Genomic DNA, 22,338 nt, shown 5'->3' on the forward strand with positions numbered 1-22,338 from the left:
CGTCCTTTGCGGGCACAAGGATTTGCACACAAATACTGCGCAACACTCTCACAGATGTTCAGTGGTACTCGTGTGGCTGACATGACATCACGTTTGCACATGCAGGACGAATGTGGAGTATTACAGTGTTATTATGTGAAAGAGGCTGTGAAAATTCCCCTGCGTTTAGGCAGAAAAACACTAAAAGTACTAATAAAATCAAGTCAAATACATAATAAAATAATAATAAATAATAATTAAAAACAGAAGAAACATGGAAAGCCACTCACAGACTTGCAGAAGATGTCCAGGAGGTCCTGTACATCAATGTTATTGTCCCAGCTGGTGAGCGTCCTCTCCTCCCACAAATGACCACACAATCCTCCGCTGGCCGAGCACCGTTTTGCACTCGAAGTGCTGCTGCATGTGCACACAGGCTCTGTAATCCTCTGGAAGCACTCCAGTTAAAAAAGTAAAGGTGGAGTTCTGACGTAGTCCTCATTCAATGCACAGGTGATGCCCAGCACGCTATCCACGCGTGCACGGCGAGTGTGCGCTGACCAGTAACATTAAACTTCAATCCACTTCTGTCCTCAGAATAAATAAATAAATAAATAGACACAATGAATGCGGTTCATGCAGCTCGTGTGCATGTTGGCTGGGTTTAGGCCGGCTGTAGATCAGGGTGGCTGGAGGCTGATGGAGTGTTCAGTCACTTCCACAAGCGCTGTTCTTCTCCAATCATATGAAAAGAAACGTGTGTGTCAACCCCTCACAAGGTGTGTCACATGCTGCAAACATTCTGAGTCACAGAGACGACGTGGTGAGGGGTATGAAGTGCCTGCCTGATGATTTGGTGAGGGAGTTCATCACGGTAATATTTTTGTTCATTCAAAAATCAAATGAAGCGTGGGCGCAGGGGGATGGTGAACAGCCTGCGATGGCGTTTACAGGCTGTCGCAGCCCAGTGAGATACCAGCCTGATTCTTACTTGAAGAATCTGTTTGACTGCTCATTCTGTCTCATGACCTGTTACTTAACCACAACAGTAACAAGATGTAACGTTATAATGTTTATTCCTTCTGTAAAGTTGGACAGTTTAACATGGGCTTTAATGGAGATTCCCTCACTTTTGGAGCCAGCCTCAAGTGGACGTTAAAGGAACTGCAACGTTTTAGCCTTTCAGCACTGGAGGTTGCATTGAAACATTCATCAAGCCGACTTTATCGGCTCAGTGGGCGTGTCCACCACACACCTACACTGCTGTAAATCTCGGTGGAACTCCTGTCGACCCTGCGTCGAGTATTTCTGTTCTGTTTTAGCTTCTGCTTGCAGTGCTTTGATCTGCTGAACTCTCGCTGTTAATCAGTTCAAACGGGACTCGGATCAAAGAGCGAAATCCTCCTGAGAGCTGGAATAAAGCCTCCAGCTGCAGCTTTAAAAAGTACAGACTGTGTTTTACGGACAGCGCATCATTAGCTTAATGGAAATGGGGAGGACGTTCTTATGCATCTTTGCTTCCTCTCCTGCCTTTCTTTTTTTTCCCGTCCAGGCTCATTTAAGCCTTCACCTCCCACTACTTTTTCTCCGCAAATTAATTTGTCTTGCATTTTGTTTGTTCAACACTTGTGCAATTTTTCTATTAGCTGCTATCAAAGCTGAAGGGTGCTATGAATAATGACTTGAAAAATTTTAAGTCTTCCTTCCTAAAAAATGGGAGCGTAAAGTAAAGCTCAGTGAAACATTTCCCTCTACATTTCCTCTCAGAGCATTTATTCTTTGTCTGAAACCTTAAGAACTCAATTCCATTGACATTAATTAGGAAAAGAATGCATAATTTAGTATTTTGGTCCAAAGGTCATCCTACACTCCCAATGGTAAATCACAAAGAAATATAGCGTTCCAGAAAGTCACACTGCTGGAGTAATGGAGGAGAAAATAGCCGAGACATTTTTAAAAACTGTTGGGAACATGAAAACAGATCAAGAGATATGGGTCCAACCACTGTGCAGCCATTAATACGCTCACTGCAAAGCGATCGAGAGCGAATACAGACGATCGGTGACAGCAGAGACACCTTAATGCCCTGTGCTGGCACCAAGCTGGAATCTCTTACAATCTGTGCTTTTAGAGATTTCAAAAATCATGTCGAAATGCGAAGCATGGAATCTCATTCAGCCTGAGCTCATCCCTCAGGCAACAAACCGCATCATCAGAGTCGCTATAGCAACACAGCCAGCTTCCTTACCAATCTCTATGCAACGGTAGAAAGACTTGCACCCAGGCCCATAAGTACTTGGACAGTGGAGGCCATTTAATTATTTTGGCCCCATGTACTAAAAATCAAGAGGTTTAGGTGGAGACTTTCAGCTTTAATTTGGAAGGTTTTTACACATGTGAGGTTCCAAAAATAAATTGGATATACTGTTCTTTCCAGAGTAAGTCACTAAATTGTTTTTTGTTTTTTTACTAGTCTGGTGGTCTGGTGATGTATCCCCTGATGGAATTTGCAGAGTGGAAAATCACACATTCATTAATAATAATAACTTACATAGCACTTTCCCAGGTATCAAAATGCTGAACAAAATAAACACAGACCATAAAAGGGCACAACAACAGTGTACAAAAATCCCAAATAAAAAATCTGATTAAAAAAAATCTAATTGGTCTCACATTTTTCTAGGAAGTGTTTCCAACAATATGGGCCGACAATCCATCTCCACCTGACAATTTGTTCTCTCCAGACCACATCAAATAACATCCAATATGTTGTCCAGTGCAGGTTTATTTGTCCATGTTGCTTATTTTTGGAATTGAAGCGTCCTTATTTCATGGGTTAAAGTTCTCCGTCACCACGACGGATTTCCGTCATTTGGAAAATTTAACCACACATACGTGTGCGCACGTGGTGTCATGCATGTTTTGCGGCCGAAATATGATAGTCTCACTGTCAAAGCAACATCCCATTCTGCGCTAATCAAACAGCAATGTCTGCCAGTATGGAGCCACACTGCGGAGGAAGGGACTGTGTGAATTTTCCTTCCTCTCTGCTCTGTTTACTGCTTGCCATGAGCCACAGTCCTTCTCCTCCCTGTCGTCGTGAGAACATTGGCAGACACTCCCCAAGTAGAGCGGGGTGTGGCTTTGCTTTGAACCAATGAAGCATTGATTCAACTCACTGTTTCGATGGTTTGTTGTATTATTTCGCTTTATCTTAATTCCCCCCCGCTAAAACCCTAAAGAGCATATGTCTGTTGATAGATGTATTTTATAACTTAAACACGGGACCAATGCTAACGCGTTAGCGTGTCTATGGCGTTTTCAGTGTTAAAGTTAGCATTAAGCTGTTCGCATCTCAGCACAGTTTGTGTGCATTTGTTTTCTGTATAATAAATAATTAATGGCTTAGCATTTGTTGTCGTAAAAGAGTCAAATATATTACGAACTGTAATTTTTTTTTTGTTTATCCTTATTTATATGAGTGAAGCGTCGCACAGCGGCGCAAAGCTCACTCACTGGTACAGGGCGTCCTACACAGGACGTGCCAATTTTCAAATCCACAGTAAAACAGGAAATGTTCAAATGTCAAACACTTCCTGGATTGACAGACGAGATCCCATGGAATCTCGCGGGAACTCAGTGGCAAGCTGACACTCAAACAGGAAATGCTGAATTCTCAGTGACAGTGAAACAGGAAATGTTCAAATGTCAAACACTTCCTGGCATGGGTGGAACTAGAGCGGAGGCCGGGGTTTCACTGGACTCTCCTGAAATCTGATTGGACACAGATGATTGACATGTCACGGCACCACACAATCAGTGAGTCACATTGACTGCTAGGTTCCTCCTGTCCAGTAGTTTGTGCTGTGTACCACAAAGAGTTCTAATCCACCTTAGAAGATGAACTTATATTGGCGAGTAAAGCCCCGGTCACAACCCACCGTGCGTTTTTTTTCGCCGTACGTTTTCTGCGGATGCCACGGCCACTACGTTTTTGTGAAAACGTACGGAGGCAGTAGCAAGAGGAGGGAGGGAGTACGTTCAATGCACGTCTCTAGGAGCGTAACGATAAAGAGAGATGACAATAAAGCAGTGTGTGTGTGTGTGTGTGTGTGTGTGTGTGTGTGTGTGTTGTGGGGGGGGGGTGTCGCTTTTCTTTTTTTATGAGCGGGACCGGAGCAGCAGGTGTTTTTCGGCATCGGCGATGCATGAGCATGTCCAGCCTGCAGCGGTCAGTTGTACGAGTGTTTACTTGCCTCGAAAAGTTAAAGCTAGTTAACAGACCGAAGCTTTAGAGTGTGTGTTGCTGACGTTTGGAAATAAAGTCCAAGTGAGAAGCTGCGTTGTGCATGCAAGTCTGTCGGCCTCCAAATCCGTACTGCCTCCAAATCCGTACGGATTTGATTAATTCAATAGTAATTGAATGAAAATGTGCTGCTTTGAATCCGTACTGAGGCAGTACTCACAACATGCGTCATCTGCACTGCTGGTGAATCCGCAGCCTGACCGCAGCGAAAGCTCTGCATGCACTAAAACCTCTACGGCGTGTCTGCGTGTGTCTGCGTGCTCCTAAATTCGTACTGAGGCAGTACTTACGACGTACGGATCTCCAAATTTAGCCCACATTTTTGCAAGTAGACTGCACGCACGTGTAAGTACGGCGGGTTGTGACCACGGCTTAAATGGCCATATTTTATGCCAGAAATGAGGTCAAGTTTGTTAAAAGCAACATTTCTCCTTTAATTCGGGTGGTTTATTGTTGTTGGCTTATTAGTGCAGCAGATAGCTGAAACCATCCTTCAAATGGTGATAAAAGCATCCAATTCAGTACAAATACAGATGGAGCAAAATTAATGGAGCAACTTTAACTTTTGACCCCTGTACAAATTGAAACTGACCTTTGACACCATTAATGCTGCTTTTACCTCATAACTCCATAACATTCAGTCACAGATTGTCCAAACTATACCTTTTTTGGAATCGTTATGATTCAGCAAATAATGTGGTGTAGTTTTCTATATGATTGGAGCATCTTTTAATTTAGACTAGGGTTGGGCAACCTGTTCCAGAAAAGGCCAAAAGGGTGCAGGTTTTCTTTGCAGCCACTGATTCCACCAGGTGATTTCACTGATTAACTGATTCTATCTGCTCAAAGTGATATGAATCATTGAAATCACCTGGTGGAGTCAGTGGCTGCAAAGAAAACCTGCACCCTCTTGGCCCTTTCTGGAACAGGTTGCCCACCCCTGATTTAGATCCCTGTGTAAGTCTTAAATTGGCTGCTACCTGGCTGCCTCTTGAAAATTCAAGTGGCCAATCAGTTTTTTAAAAGAGTTAATGTCTATGGATTATTTGTGCCATATTTGATGTTTGTATCACCATTTGGAGGATTCCACTCTAAACATTCTCTTATCTGCTGCACTATATATAAAAAGTAAGATGTTGCTCCTCAGTGTTTCTCAATTGCCCTCAAAAGTTTTGGAACACTTGGTATTTCACACATTTTAATTTGTTTATTCCATTTCAAATACATTTTTTTTCTAAAACTTCACACATTTTAATTTGTTTATTCCATTTCAAATACATTTTTTTCTAAAATTATCTTCCTTAACTGAACTTATATGAACTGAATTTATATCTAGAACTTAAAAATATAAAATCCAGCTTCCTGATGAAGTTGTGTAGAGGAGGATTTTCTCAAAAAGAAGACCTGAAAGTTCAGCTACAATTTGACAGAAAGTACATTTGAGATGAAAGCCGAGATTTGATGTTTTGGTAAAAGAAACTTTTGTATTTCTTCGTAATTGATGTAAATAAAGTCCAAGACATATTCAGTGACTTGGAAATGTTCTTGTTTCCATCCCCTGACTTGTCTAAAGAAAACTGGCAATAAAACTGATTACTATTTACAGGTTTTATCAAGTTTTAGAGATTTGCTTTCAATGTGAGTTTGAGGAAGATAATTTTTTTATAAATTTGAATTCTTTATTTTTGTATTTCTTGTATTTAAAGTAGACCTGCATTGAAATAAATGTGGTCAGATTTCAGAAAGAAATAGCTGATATGTATTTATAAGACCCTTATGAATGCAGTAAAGTAAATCTGTAAGCCCAAATTTGTAATTCAGCGGAGAAATCTTAATTTAAAAATGACAAATTTGCAGCTAAAATTTAGCCCTCCGCGAAAACAGTTTGTACATCCGGGTCATTTCCATGACGTCGGGGACAAGACGACGCGCTCCAGCCTTCAGTCCGATCCCACATTGAAATTGATTTTATCTGTTAGTAATGTTACTGTTATACACGTCCTGGTTTCAACATCCAAAAGTAAGCTGCAATGAATGCGAGATACAGCTCTGCATGCTCAGATCAGCGGCGGCATCGACAGCGGGAGACGTTCTTCCCCAACACCGCTCTCACTGTCTCCGATGTGCTTACCGAGTGCATGCGCTCGTTAAATTCCGCCGCGGGCCACTCACACCCCCGTGTCTGCTGTGCAGCCGCAGACACGGCTCTGTCTACTGAATGGAGGCGCAGCCAACTTGGCACAAGTCCAGAGACTACACTCGCCGTTTTGATGAGGAGTGGCCGGTGACACCTGTTGCTCGCGAGGACAGACTTCTTGCGGCAAAATCTGCAGCGCCGCACGTCTCGGTAATCGGAGCCGCAGAGCTCCGTGGCCGCTGAGAGAGGTTTATATCTTTTTAATGACTTGAATTCTTTGCGGGCCCCGCCTCTGTACCCCGCGACGGTAACACCGGAGGCGAAAGACAGTAGACTTTCAATGCAACACAACTCAATCAAACAGGCATATGAAAAAGTCCCCCAAAATAATTCTCAAGCGCAAATGAAAGAAATGTGTACTCATCAAGCGTACCCCAAGACAATATGAGGTTTAAAAAAAGTAGATCCTTCCAAGAAAAAGACATAAGACAAGAAAAAGGTGCAGATGAAACCTGACGTAAATCCACAAATTACAGTTGGCGCGCGCAATGCATGCTGGGAGAGGGTCTTCTCCGTGACATCTCGGCAGCGTCCATGATGAGATGACAGTTTTGCGGAGAGCTAAATGTTAGCTGTAAATTTGTCATTTTTAAATGAAGATTTCTCCGTTGAATGACAGATCTGGGCTTGCAGATTTACTTTACTACATTCAGAAGGATCTTATGTGTAAATATAAGTCATTTTTTGGTCCAAAGATCTGACTGCATTTATTTCAGTGCAGGTCTACTTTAAAGTGGCAGGGGGTTAAGGCTGTAATTGGGGGGTCAGCTGAAAAGCAAAAAAGAAAATTGCTTAAAAAGGTGGAGAGTATGGGGGAGCAGAGCCCCTCCAGAAGCTGGAAGGCAGAATAAGGAAAATGCCTAAAAAGGCAGGGGATCTGGGGGGTGGAGGCCCCCCCCCCCCCCCCAGAAGCTAAAAGGTTTTAGTCATGCTCATGCTCCCAAGAAACAATTTTACTGAAAAAAAGTCTGAAGCACATAAAGGACATGGCTAGATGGCGAGGAGCTTTTCCAAGTATGTGAGAGGCAAATAAAGAAAAATGCTTATAAACACCGGGAGTCGGGGTGGGGGGGGGGGGTAGGTTTAGGGTTGAAATGTTTTTGCCATGCTAATGCTCCCCTGAAGCATTTAATCAAAATAAAGTCTGAAGAACCTAAATGACATGGTGAAATGCTGACGAGCTTCATGTCCGCAAAATATGCATATTATATTAATAATAATAGCAACTACAACAAAAGTAATAATAACTAATATAACTACTATAACTAATATTGCTACAATACAATTTTAGAGAAACAGACAAAACAACCTGATAAAACAAAACACAACAGAAAAGGTAAAACCATCTAACAATGAACATACAGTAGTGTTCAGAATAATAGTAGTGCTATGTGACTAAAAAGATTAATCCAAGTTTTGAGTATATTTCTTATTGTTACATGGGAAACAAGGTACCAGTAGATTCTCACAAATCCAACAAGACCAAGCATTCATGATATACACACTCTTAAGGCTATGAAATTGGGCTATTAGTAAAAAAAAAAGTAGAAAAGGGGGTGTTCACAATAATAGTAGTGTGGCATTCAGTCAGTGAGTTCGTCAATTTTGTGGAACAAACAGGTGTGAATCAGGTGTCCCCTATTTAAGGATGAAGCCAGCACCTGTTGAACATGCTTTTCTCTTTGAAAGCCTGAGGAACATGGGACGTTCAAGACATTGTTCAGAAGAACAGCGTAGTTTGATTAAAAAGTTGATTGGAGAGGGGAAAACTTATACGCAGGTGCAAAAAATTATAGGCTGTTCATCTACAATGATCTCCAGTGCTTTAAAATGGACAAAAAACCAGAGACGCGTGGAAGAAAACGGAAAACAACCATCAAAATGGATAGAAGAATAACCAGAATGGCAAAGGCTCACCCAATGATCAGCTCCAGGATGATCAAAGACAGTCTGGAGTTACCTGTAAATGCTGTGACAGTTAGAAGACACCTGTGTGAAGCTAATTTATTTGCAAGAATCCCCCGCAAAGTCCCTCTGTTAAATAAAAGACATGTGCAGAAGAGGTTACAATTTGCCAAAGAACACATCAACTGGCCTAAAGAGAAATGGAGGAATGTTTTGTGGACTGATGAGAGTAAAATTGTTCTTTTTGGGTCCAAGGGCCGCAGACAGTTTGTGAGACGACTCCCAAACTCTGAATTCAAGCCACAGTTCACAGTGAAGTCAGTGAAGCATGGTGGTGCAAGCATCATGATATGGGCATGTTTCTCCTACTATGGTGTTGGGCCTATATATCGCATACCAGGTATCATGGATCAGTTTGGATATGTCAAAATACTTGAAGAGGTCATGTTGCCTTATGCTGAAGAGGACATGCCCTTGAAATGGGTGTGTCAACAAGACAATGACCCCAAGCACACTAGTAAACCAGCAAAATCTTAGTTCCAAACCAACAAAATGAACGCCTCGCAGATGTGAAGAAATCATGAAAAACTGTGGTTATACAACTAAATACTAGTTTAGTGATTCACAGGATTGCTAAAATAGCAGTTTGAACATAATAGTTTTGAGTTTGTAGCGTTATTGTGAACACCCCCTTTTCTACTTTTTTTTTACTAATAGCCCAATTTCATAGCCTTAAGAGTGTGCATATCATGAATGCTTGGTCTTGTTGGATTTGTGAGAATCTACTGAATCTACTGGTACCTTGTTTCCCATGTAACAATAAGAAATATACTCAAAACCTGGATTAATCTTTTTAGTCACGTAGCACTACTATTATTCTGAACACTAATGTAAATAAATAAATATAGATATAAATGTTTCCTGTGAACACCTAGTGCTCCACTTCATCCCTGTTTTATTTACGTTTAATAATTTGTTTCGGTCAAACCACATCTAAGCTGTTTTTACACAAGAAAAAATAAAATGCAGTAAAATGCACATTTGTGTCTTTTTTCATGAAATTTTCTTATTTAAGATCACATATTACACTTTAGTCAGGCCTTTAAAATACTTTAGTGGACTCTTGCTGTAATATGTTGTCAGTGGTTGAGATAGTTGCTGTGGGCATCTAAAAATGCTCATAATTGGGTGAAACCTGATGGAAATCTCTGTGGTGTCGGTGATGTATGTATGTGCAAAATAAAACAAACATTACTCCACTTTGACGAGAATATAACATCATAACTTTGTTACAAGGTCAAACGTTGATGTTGCATGATAAAGGCCTTTTAATAACTCACTTCAAGAAATATTGGCAAAACTCACATGTAAGTAAAAAAAAAACAAACCACAACAAAAAAATGATTAATCGATTACTAAAATAATCGTTAGTTGCAGCCCTAGTTTGTTTTACGAGTGACAGCATTTTACTGATTAAATGTGAATAAGCCAGTTTTGAGTTTCTCAGTGCGCATGCGTTTTCAAAACGGGTGACGGTGTTACTTTGTGCAGAGCAGAACAACGCTGTCAGTTGCTTTATGCCCTAATTTTGTATTTTATTGACTGTACAGCCAGTAACACAGCACCCTTTTGGCGCATTCACCAATTAGAACAGATCAAAATACTACAGAAGACAAAGAATTTTTACTTGACAGTTTGAAGTGAGTTTTCAATGTTTCAGAGGGCTTCATACCCATTAAAATTCACCAGAATATACAAAATTTGACTTGCTCTTTTAAAAAATTTCTGTGGGAGATCCCCCAGACCCCCATAGTTTGAAGTGAGTTTTCTTTGTTTCAGAGGGCTTCATACCCATTAAAATTCACCTGAATATACAAAATTTGACTTGTTCTTTTAAAACATTTCTGCGGGAGATTCCCCAGACCCCCCATAATCAGTATTGTGTTTTTACTTCACAGATTGAAGTGAGTTTCATTATGTGACAAAGAAATGTAATTGAGGCTTACGGTTTAAACATGAACTTTATAATAAAAACGATAAATATTATAGTTACTATACTATAAAACAACCAACCAACGTACTGTACATCATGCTCCGTCATGCTGCCTTCACTCAGATTAGCATTCGCTATGTTGCATCACTCAGCTTTTGCAAAAAATAGGCTTTTTGCCCATTTTGCACCCTCACCCCCACCCCACACCTCCACCTCGTGGCATAGCGACCGCTTGTCTGTTGTGGCTATAAAGTCACTTTACCTCTGCTCTGTCTCTTCTGGCTAATGTGACAAAGGGGTGATTGGGGTCCCAGCCATACTTGACTGCATTGTAAATAATGTAGACTACTGTACATGATGACACCATTTGCAACAGCCAAAGTGTTTTTGTTTTATTTATTTAATTATTTTTGCATTGTTTATTTGGTAAATTAAAAGTTTTCATCTCAACAAGATAAGCTGATACTGATATGTTTACAAAAGGCTCATATCAGTTGATATTATTGGCTCTTGTCAAAAGTGCCTTCAGCTCTGTTCAGTAGACAAACCTGAATAAAAAGATCAGTAAATAAATAAATAAGTGGAAGGGCAATTCCATATGTGTCGTACGGGACATTCAGAGATGCATTTCCAGCCTGGTCAGATAATGTTAGAGCAAGTACCTACATTTGGTTGCAGATAGGTTGTGATACCACTGGGCAATATTGCCTTGTGCATACTTTTGATCTGAAATGTTTTTGGGGGGAAACAGGCAAAAAAAACAAACAAACATGTTGTACGGGACACAGAAAATTGCTGAAATTCTTTCCAGTAAATTCAACACAAAAAGTCTGTGAGTTGAATGGAAACAGATTCATGTAACCATGCTGGAAATGTTCCCTAGAGTCTGAAAAGAAGCCAAATGAAACCTTTTCTCATATAAGACTACTTTTTATTAATGCAGAGACTTTACAAAAGTACAGGGCAGTGTGTTGTACGGGACATCGTAAATATGTCGTACGGGACTCTCTGAAAAATGATACGGTTTATCCCAAAACAGTTCTGTAATCTGTCATTTCAGTTAAGGTTGTTGCAGCATATGCTGTAGAATATCTAAATGACTGATTTTGTGCTTGATAAATTATCTTATTACCATGTGCGGAGGAAAACTGAGGTTGTATGTCGTGTGGGACAAACGACTTAAAATGAAGGTTACAAGGCTACAAATACCTCAATCCTAGCAGGTTTTCAAGCAACTTACATTTTTAATACAATGGTCTTGAACCTAGAATAGAACAGATGTGTACATGAGAACACACAAACAAGATTTTAAAAATCTATGAAAAACTCAGCTTTCATTGACTACATTTACATGCAGCCAACCCTTTCATAACCGGAATATTAGCAATAACCCAGTTGCACATGGCCATGTAAACACCCGCAAAAACCTGAATATGCTCATATTCGGGTTTTTAAAAACCCGAATATGAGCGCTGGGTTACTCCTTTTCTAACCCGAATATCAGGTCATATAAACACGCATTGGGATATCCCCATACAAAGGAACATTATTTTGTGTTCTGCGCATGTCCTGTCCGCAAGGAATCTTGGTCTTTTGAGTACAGCAACTACTTGTATGCGGCGCGCGCAACCCACCGGGCACCACAGAAGCAGAGGTAAACAAGTATGGGGAAATCCAGACGCAGCAGCACAGCACCACACTTTTGGAGCGAGGAGGAAACTGAATACTTCATTAGTATTGTGAAAGACATGAATATAATGTCTTTTATTGACGGTAGAAAGAGGAAGAAGAAACGGAAATGACACATATTTGCGTCATGACGTTCGCCGTGCGTCTGGACGTTCTCCGTGTGTCTGGACGTTGTCCATGCGTCGCTGTTTAGATGGGTTTATTCCAAATGATACCAGTGACCATGTATACAGGAGTAACTCTGTCTGCTTAAGCATGTAAACAGGTTATTCCTAATGATTCAGATACCGGAATATTGACCTTAACCCGAATATTAACGGCATGTAAACGTAGTCAATGTCTACCGGTATTATGGTATGTCAAAGCTACACATAAGCCCCTTTCACACCGGGGCTGCTTCAAGTTGCTTCATGTAGCGTCATGACGATGCAGGAATGTCTGCGTCAGGTGCACGCAGCAGGGGGGCAGAAAGGAGGTGAGGACGCAGCCTGCAGGTTCTCTGCACAGAGAAATCAGAGTGCACAGTTTGGCTGCAGCCAGACTGTGCACTCTGATTTCTCTTCTAGTTTATATGTGTTCTTGTGCTGAGCTGCAGGTCTACGCTCTGACTTCTGTCATAGTTTATCTATATTCCTACGACCATGAGCTGCACGCCAACGAAGAGTCCGTGTGTAAATGTGGAGATGTCTGGAATTATACTTGATGTGGACATGTCCTCTGGCAATCAGTCTGTGAGCAGGGCTTATGTCCTTTTTTGTCCTTTATTTAACACAATTATGAGAGACTTTGAGGGGAGAGCGAGGAGCTGCAGAGGCCAGACAGTTTTTTTGTTTATTGTTCACATGTGCGCACAAACGAACCGTCTGTGAGTGGACTGGAGATGTCTGGACTTTTTACTGGATGTGGACATATCCTGTCTCTGGCAATCAGTCTGTGAGCAGGACTTTTATGGACTTTATTTAAACACAGTTGTGAGAGAAGAGTGAGTAGCTGCAGCAGCTGTCAGGCTGCAATCGGCATATTTTTTTTCTGTGCTCTTTTTGAGCGTGTAGTTTTACTGCATTGTGTACATGGTATAAAAACAATCCTGCCTGATTTATACTTTGGGAACAATGGAACACAGCAGGAATCATAAATTGGCATCAGGTAACGTTGTATTGTGAGGGTGTGGCTTCCAGTCATGTTGAGTACCGTCACTTTGCTCTGACTTGTGCTGAAACCTCTTAATTTCTGCATCCTGTGCTCGACGCAGAATTTTTGGCATCCGATTTGCTTCGTCCTTTGTGTCCCTCGCGCTCTTCTGGCGTTGAGCTACATCGATTCAGCACTGGGTTGCTTCCACGTGGCGTCGTCATGATGCCGCACGACGCAACTCGAAGTGGGCCCAGTGTGAAAGGGGCTATAGGCCTACCTTGCTTGGCCTACTCATCACCCGTGGTTATCTGTTAGCTTTTGCAAGTGTATTTGAATTGGTGAGAAACTGCTTCTGCAAAGACGTGAAAATCCATGACTGAGTGTGATGTGTCGTACGGGACATCTTTTAAAAGCCAGTTATACAATAACTAATTAAAATAATTAACTAAGGCTACATCAAATGAATAGTTATTGGCCAAAGTTAGAGAATCTGTAGTTGTAAGCTTTGGTCTTGAAAAATGAGATGTGGGGAATTTTTTTTTACATTTCTGGATGTCGTACGGGACATGACCCCAAACCCCCCATGGAATATGACAATTTCTGCCAAATGCAGTGAAGTCACATGATCAGGGGGTGGGGGTGGATATAGCCAGTGCCCTCCCCTATTGACTAATAACAATGAAAAAGCTGCAGCAATTAACTGTTAAAAAATGTGGGAGAAAAAGTTACAATAATCTTATTTTTCAGAATTTGAGAAAAATTCAAAATTCTGTCATTTTGCCACAAAATATCCAATTCCTGGTGACTGGCAGGAAAAAATCTATTTGGTCTTTGAAGCTTAAGTATTTAAGCACACAATGCATCATGTGCCGCTTTACTGCATCGGTCTGTTGATGCCGGTGGGGTTCTGACAATGAGCCGCTACCTGATCTTGACACTTCCAAACGAGAGCGTCATAGTGAAAGACAAATAAAAGCTTTTAGAGTTAGTTAAAAAGTTCTTCTTCATTCTGATGGAGCACAGTGAACGTGATGTTTTTGGAGTGACTGGTGCATTGAGCGTGCACGTGGCCCGTGGGTGAGATTGATCGTAGCTTTGAAGTGTCGCAGGTGGAAGGAGGTGTTTGTTTTCAGTGCGTGATGTCCAGACAAATGGGCTGAGATCTCATCTCGATGTTCCTGGGAGAAAGCTTTTCAGGCGGGACCATTGTTTAGGTGTGGCGATCCAGATTTCATTAAGAGGCCCTCAGACTGAATGGTGGGATGGATCTGTGCTCACGTGGAGGACAGATGCTGAACCCTTTGCTTTCAGTAAGCAGGTCCGGGTGGGTCGGCAGGATTTTTGTCACCGGCGGAGCCTGATTTTGCACCTTTGTGATGGTTTGACCTCCGGCTTGTTGAGATTCGGGATAACTTGCTCAACAAATAACATTTTTCACAAGACTGAAAGAGGATATATGTTGCTGGTTCTGCATTGCTGGCACAGTAGCAAAAGGGAAAAGGAAAATCTTTGCACTTCTGAGGGCAGTCATGCTTAAAGTCCATTTTAAATTAAATTGCAGTTGTGGTTTTTTAACTGCTACAGATTCAATTTGAATGTGGTTGATGTGTGCGTTTTAAGATTTTAAACTCAGATTATTACATTCTTTCCATTAAGAGGATAACAAAAGCCTGCGGGTGAGAGCAGGATAACCTCAAGGTTCTTGCCATAGAAAAATAACAAAATCACATTTTTACACTTGCTGCAGACGTGAGAAAAGACATTACATGTTTATGCATCATCAGTTGTCAAAGATTTATTCTTTTCATGCTTATAGGCACCAAGTTCAGCGTCAGAAAAGCAGTTTGAGAAACATTAAAGAGAGAAATTAATTTTTTAACGTCTGTCTGGGCTCAGTGTGGTGACCAAGCGGTTAATGTGTTTGATTTGGAATCAGAAAATTCCTGGTTCAAGACCACAGACTGCGGACTTGGGTCAGGAAAGTGCATCCAGTGTCAAACTTGTGGCAAATCTACATAAAGAGCCACGTTGGATCTGCTGTTGTGACTCAGTTTCATAAATATTCTGCTGATTTTGTCAAAATGTTGAAGACAAACTGTGGTTCCAACAAAAAGAGAAATAGGCATTACAGTGAAAAGAAGAATTTCGCGCTCCATGACTGCTGGGATAGGCTCCAGCCCCCCGCGACCCTTAATGGGACTAAGCGGTTGAAGATGAGTGTGTGTGTGTGTGTGTGTGTGTGTGTGTGTGTGTGTGTGTGTGTGTGTGTGTGTGTGTGTGTGTGTGTGTGTGTGTGTGTGTGTGTGTGTGTGTGTGTGTGTGTGTGTTTGTCTGTGCATGCGATTGTGGTTGAGTCCTTTCAGTTGGCCTTTAAGTATTTTATAATTATGGCTGTCAGAAGTGCTGATGAAATGCTATTGATTGGTCCGAGTCTGCAGCCACTGCAGTTAACGTTATTTGTGGAGGCAAGAGGTGGAACACAATTTGCAATCTTCTTGCACAAGAACACACAGGCCTCAACGTAGCAGAAGAAAAGAGGATGGTAAGATTGGAGAGCAGTGATCTGCACACTTTCTTTCCCAAACCAACACTGATAAATTTGTTGACATGAGAAAAGTAACAAGTAAGCAAGATGCCAATTAACCGTCTGTCTCCACGAGTCAGTATGTGCAGAACATACAAGAAAATTAAATAATCAGGTCATGAACATGAGCAATATGATACTATAGAAATGTATATCTCTGTTCATCAGATCCAGAAGAAAAACTCAATTTGGATAATTTTGTGAAAATTGGTAAACATTCGTGAACAAGGTCCAGAATGTCACTGGGAGCTCAAATATATTGTCAGGTGTTCTAAACTGGACATGGTATCAAAGACATTTTAAAACAACTGCGGGTGAGACCTCAAGTGTGACAATAGGCTCCTCCCACAGCCACTGTGATGTCAGTGTGGAGCTAATCTTCATATGGAATTCTGTCTAATATCTCACCTGGGATATAGAATAATTTAGTGAAATTTGTAACGTGTCACATTCAAATGTAATTGATTAAAAACTCCTCAGAGAACATGTGGTTCTTGCAAACAATATCAAGGAGATTTTGAGCCCGATACATGCAGCCAAACCTAGGGTGACCATATTTTTATTACCGAAAACCAGGACACCCGGCCCGGCAATGAGATACTCAAATGATACTCGAAGTTTACTCAAAGATGCTCAAAGATGAAAAACAATGACAAAAAGGAGATTTTCATCGCTTTCTAAAAAAAAAAACCCAGGACGGCCAGGACAGGACGTGCTGGGAAAACAGGACGTTCGTTCACTCTAGCCAAGTCAAGCTAGTTAGCATGGTAAGCTTTGCAGCGATTGTGCTAGCTACCTCAGTTAGAAATTACCTGAAGGGAATTTATTCGTAGTATTGCTATCTTGTTGTGTCCTAGTAGTGATTGCAAACGATAATAGTCAGATTTTGGAACAGTTCGTAATTCTTTAGATTTTATTAAACTAGGCTAGCTATGATATGCTTGTTTTTTGTTTGCTTGATTGTTTGTTTTTTTCTTGTTGGCAAAGTTTAATTCGTCATCTCAGTGGCTGTATTGTGATTGTGTTTTAGACTCCGCGTCGTGCATTCAAACCGTATAATGCACAGCTTCTTGTTGTTTAATCCTTACATATGTATATATATATATATATATATATATATATATGAAGTAATTACGTGCTGTCCAGGGCCTGGTTTTATTAAGCAACCTTCAGTCTGTTAACACCAAACATTATCTGTCTAATCATCATTTTACATCCATGGCGAAACTTGTAGATTAGCTGTCTTACCTTAGTTGTTTTCACAGACATAACGGTCTCACGCGTGGCCGTTGCAAGACACAGCTCCATGCGCGACAGTTTGGTTTACTCCCGATTTGGTCGTTGTCATGAACTATCCAGCCTTTGTTTCGTTAACTGGCTTTATTAACATTTATGAACCCATACGACCTGCAGAACTACATGCTTAGCACTTAGCCTAGCATTTCACTCTTCTGTTTCTTCTTCTACACTGTCTTCAACCTTTTTGTGCACACAACGCTGCTCAGCGTAACAGCGACGCCCAGTGGCTCGTGTGAGAACTGTCACAAACACATCATGACAGTCGTCTGCTGCAACCAGGGCCAAAAGCAGAGGAAACTCTCCTTTTGAAGGAATACTAGCAATGTAGGGGTGCTTTTGAGTGTTCCATCAGGTGGTTTTACATGGTAGCTGCCATTTGCGGTAAGACATTGAAGTTTTAGCGACTAAAATAAGATTAGCCTCCTCTGTACCAGGCTAAAAAGTTTCGTTGGATAACGTGAAACTTTCACCAAGTAAGCGCTTTGTGCAATAACTAACGTAACAAAAAAAAGAGTTTATTCAACTAAACCAGATTAGACTGCTTTATGAAACCGTGCCCTGTTGTGTTTTTCTTTAATATTTCACTAATAACATGTCTGCAGATATGGAGAAGAGTAAAGAAAAATGATATAAATCACGCACTCATTCTTGCAGTTTGTGATCACTTTACATATTTGAGGATTAATTACAATCCCCTGCCGCCCCCCAGCTCACCGTGAAGAAAAGCTTCAGTATAATTGCAGAGCATCATGATGAGAGCTTCTATAATTAACGACTGTACACATTTTACCTGCCTGTCTCCGTTCTGCACTAATGATGAAGATGACGTCATGATCTGCTGCCTTTAATTTGCACTTTGTCTTGTTTTTTTGTTTTTCCCTGGCAGGGACATACTTGGCAACGTTGAGGTGATGCAGTTGGACTTTGACATGGAGAACTTTACCAGCCTCTCGGTGACCAGAAGGATCAACTGGAACATTGACTACAAGGGGCAGAACCCACCTCCTGATTCTGACAAGGTTGTGACAGAGCTGACAGTCGTGCAGCGGGACATTCAGGCCATTATTCCTCTGGCCATGGTGAGTGTGTGAACAGGAATAGCACATTACGCTCTGTACGGCTCAAACTGAATAAAGCACGAGAGATGAGTGATGTTCGCTTTGCGTTCCACTATCCGGGTGAACAGACCTTATACCTGATTTATTTCACACTCACGTATCTGTGTCCATATCTAGTAAACCATAATTCTCAGAGACTCAAATCTGTGTGTGTGTTATATGTTAGTTCATTTGTCTGTCCTGTGAAAAACAAAAACAAAAAAAGAAAAAACACACATAGTTAGCCTAACTTTTTTTTCAGGAAACATGTAAAACTATCTGAAGATTTTTCAAAGCAAAATTGTCCATTATTGGCGTGTTTTAAAGCTAATGTTACCCCACTAGCATTGGATTAGCATTGCTAATGGGCTAAAGTTAGCATGTACATATGTATTTAATTTAATGTCTATGTATTTTTGAAGCACATTATAAATCTCATTGCTCACAATGGAAGCACTCATTCAGATCATAATAACATTAGCTCATTATGCTGGCATATTTTAAAACTAATGTTACTCCATTAGCATTGCTAATGGGCTACAGTTAGCATGTACATATGTATTTAATTTAATGTCTATGTATTTTTGAAGCACATTATAAATCTCATTGACAAGTGACAAAGTTTTTATTCGGCACACAAAATATTCAAATAAAAAAAAAAGAACAATTCCACAAACGCATAAACAAAACTATTGAGTCTGAAAGGGTGTGGGCTGAAGCAAAGCTTATTAGCGCCCACCCCTGCTGTTACAAGTCCATCAATTCTAATCAGTCATATTTACATAAATACAAATTCACTACTACATGTCGACACACAGACATACACATCAATATGCTATTCACTTATAATTAGATTTATATAGTACCAGATCACAAGAAAGTCAAATCAAGGCACTTTACGCAAGTAAGGACTAACCTTACCAACCAACCCCCAGAGCAAGCACTAGGCAACTGTGGTGAGGAAAAACTCCTTATAAGGAAGAAACCTCAAGCAGACCAGGCTCTTGGGGGTGACCCTCTGCTTGGGCTGTGCCATATATACCTATATACATACGTATATACTTTACATACATAAATATATACATATATATACATACATATACACGGTCACTTATATACATATACACCTACCCATATCTATATATCTATACTCAACAAAAATATAAACGCAACACTTTTGGTTTTGCTCCCATTTTGTATGAGATGAACTCAAAGATCTAAAACTTTTTCCACATACACAATATCACCATTTCCCTCAAATATTGTTCACAAACCAGTCTAAATCTGTGATAGTGAGCACTTCTCCTTTGCTGAGATAATCCATCCCACCTCACAGGTGTGCCATATCAAGATGCTGATTAGACACCATGATTAGTGCACAGGTGTGCCTTAGACTGTCCACAATAAAAGGCCACTCTGAAAGGTGCAGTTTTATCACACAGCACAATGCCACAGATGTCGCAAGGTTTGAGGGAGCGTGCAATTGGCATGCTGACAGCAGAAATGTCAACCAGAGCTGTTGCTTGTGTATTGAATGTTCATTTCTCTACCATAAGCCGTCTCCAATGGCGTTTCAGAGAATTTGTCAGTACATCCAACCAGCCTCACAACCGCAGACCACGTGTAACAACACCAGCCCAGGACCTCCACATCCAGCATGTTCACCTCCAAGATCGTGTTGGAGAGGTGTTCTCTTCACAGATGAATCCCGGTTCACACTGTCCAGGGCAGATGGCAGACAGCATGTGTGGCGTCGTGTGGGTGAGCGGTTTTCTGATGTCAATGTTGTGGATCGAGTGGCCCATGGTGGCGGTGGGGTTATGGTATGGGCAGGCGTCTGTTATGGACGAAGAACACAGTTGCATTTTATTGATGGCATTTTGAATGCACAGAGATACCATGACGAGATCCTGAGGCCCATTGTTGTGCCATACATCCAAGAACATCACCTCATGTTGCAGCAGGATAATGCACAGCCCCATGTTGCAAGGATCTGTACACAATTCTTGGAAGCTGAAAATGTCCCAATTCTTGCATGACCGGCATACTCACCGGACATGTCACCCATTGAGCATGTTTGGGATGCTCTGGACCGGCGTATACGACAGCGTGTACCAGTTCCTGCCAATATCCAGCAACTTCGCACAGCCATTGAAGAGGAGTGGACCAACATTCCACAGGCCACAACTGACAACCTGATCAACTCTATGCGAAGGAGATGTGTTGCACTGCATGAGGCAAATGGTGGTCACACCAGATACTGACTGGTATCCCCCCCCAATAAAACTGCACCTTTCAGAGTGGCCTTTTATTGTGGGCAGTCTAAGGCACACCTGTGCACTAATCATGGTGTCTAATCAGCATCTTGATATGGCACACCTGTGAGGTGGGATGGATTATCTCAGCAAAGGAGAAGTGCTCACTATCACAGATTTAGACTGGTTTGTGAACAATATTTGAGGGAAATGATGATATTGTGTATGTGGAAAAAGTTTTAGATCTTTGAGTTCATCTCATAGAAAATGGGAGCAAAACCAAAAGTGTTGCGTTTATATTTTTGTTGAGTGTACATGCGCATATACATACCCACACATTCAAATATACAATAAATCCCACTTATAAATTGAACATTCCCTGTAAATCAAATTATATTTGCTTCTTTATGATACTTAGACATGATGTTCTTTTTGAGTAGTTTCTTAAATCTTACTAAGGTACCACTCATTCTAACTTCTGTTGAACATTCGTTCCATTTCTTCACCCCAACCACAGACACACAAAAACCCTTTACATTTGTTCTTACTGGTGGTTTCATAAAAATTGCACAACCTCTTAAACTATATCTGGATTCCCTCAATCTGAACAGACTCTGGACATGTCTCGGTAAAGCTTGGTTTTTCGCTTGAAACAAAGTTTGAATTGTAATGTAATCGACCAAATCTATGAATTTTAATAAATTTAAAGACACAAATAGAGAATGAGTTGGTTCACGATAATGTTTATTGCAGATGATTCGTATGGCTCATTTTTGCAAAAGGAATATTGGATTGGTGTTTGATTTGTAAGTGTTTCCCCATGACTCAACACAATATGTCAGACAATGGGTCAGACTGCCGCTTGTCGTTCTTCTCGACAAGGGTCAGACAGAAGTCAGACTACCAGAGCAAGAATTTTAGCTGAGGAAGCTTCTGCGATTTGAAGCGAAACATCCTCGCGTCAAGTAACCCAGTCCAGTCAAAGATTCAAGCTTCTCTACTATAGAAACCACCTGGACAACAGAGAGCCTACACAGAAAAATTAGCTCATTATGCTGCCATATTTTCAAACTAATGTTTCCCCATTAGCATTGGATTAGCATCGCTAATGGGCTGAAGTTAGCATGTATGTATGTTTTCAGGTTAGTGTGTATGTATTTTTGAAACACATTATAAATCTCATTGCTCACAATGGAGGCACTCAGTCTGCTCATGCTAACATTAGCTCATTATGGTGGCATGCTTTCAAGCTAATGTTACCCCATTAGCATTGGATTAGCATTGCTAACAGGCGTATGTTAGCATGTACGTATGTATTTATTTTAGTGTGTATGTATTTTTCAACCACATTATAAATCTCATTGCTCACAATGGAGGCACTCAGTCTGCTCATGCTAACAGTAGCTCATTATGCTTGCGTGTTTTCAAGCTAATGTTATCCCATTAACGGGCTGAAGTTAACATGTTTGTTTGTATTCATGTTAGTGTGCATATATTTTTGAAGCACATTATACCGAGCAAAGCGAGGATGTTGACAGACGAGTGTGACGTCAGAGTCGTAGTCCATCTGACTCACTTTCCGCCATGACCGCAAACTGGAGGCACGCTTTTGTCACCGCAAACAGGAAGTTAAAACAGGAAGTACACAGGAAGTGCACAAGAAGCATGATGGGAGAAACCGAGGTGTATGATGGGAGAACGCCGTTACCTGGTTACTGTTGTCGTTGTGGCGGTCGTTCCATCGGACACCAGCGAAAGGCTGGCGTAGGAATATACTGAGCGAGCTGCATTACGGCTTCCATCAACAAAGTGCTTTTGAAAAATTAATTAATATATTCCGTTCGTGTACTAATTAAAAGGCAGGAAACGCATAGAAACGGCGTTAACTGGTTATCGCTTT

At 41.0% G+C, this 22,338-nt stretch overlaps 1 protein-coding gene across 2 annotated transcripts in view; it reads left to right on the top strand.

Annotated features, from left to right (window-relative positions):
- Positions 1 to 22,338, top strand: part of tmem132e (transmembrane protein 132E) — a 1,128,337-nt gene that overhangs the window by 940,036 nt on the left and 165,963 nt on the right. For both annotated transcript variants that reach the window (XM_034177754.1, XM_034177753.1), the window contains one exon: positions 17,973 to 18,165. In XM_034177754.1, coding sequence (XP_034033645.1) covers positions 17,973 to 18,165 — 193 coding nt within the window. The remainder of the gene's footprint in view (positions 1 to 17,972; positions 18,166 to 22,338) is intronic.

Source organism: Thalassophryne amazonica, chromosome 9 (assembly GCF_902500255.1).
Source record: "Thalassophryne amazonica chromosome 9, fThaAma1.1, whole genome shotgun sequence".
Classification (NCBI taxonomy): Eukaryota; Metazoa; Chordata; class Actinopteri; order Batrachoidiformes; family Batrachoididae; genus Thalassophryne; species Thalassophryne amazonica.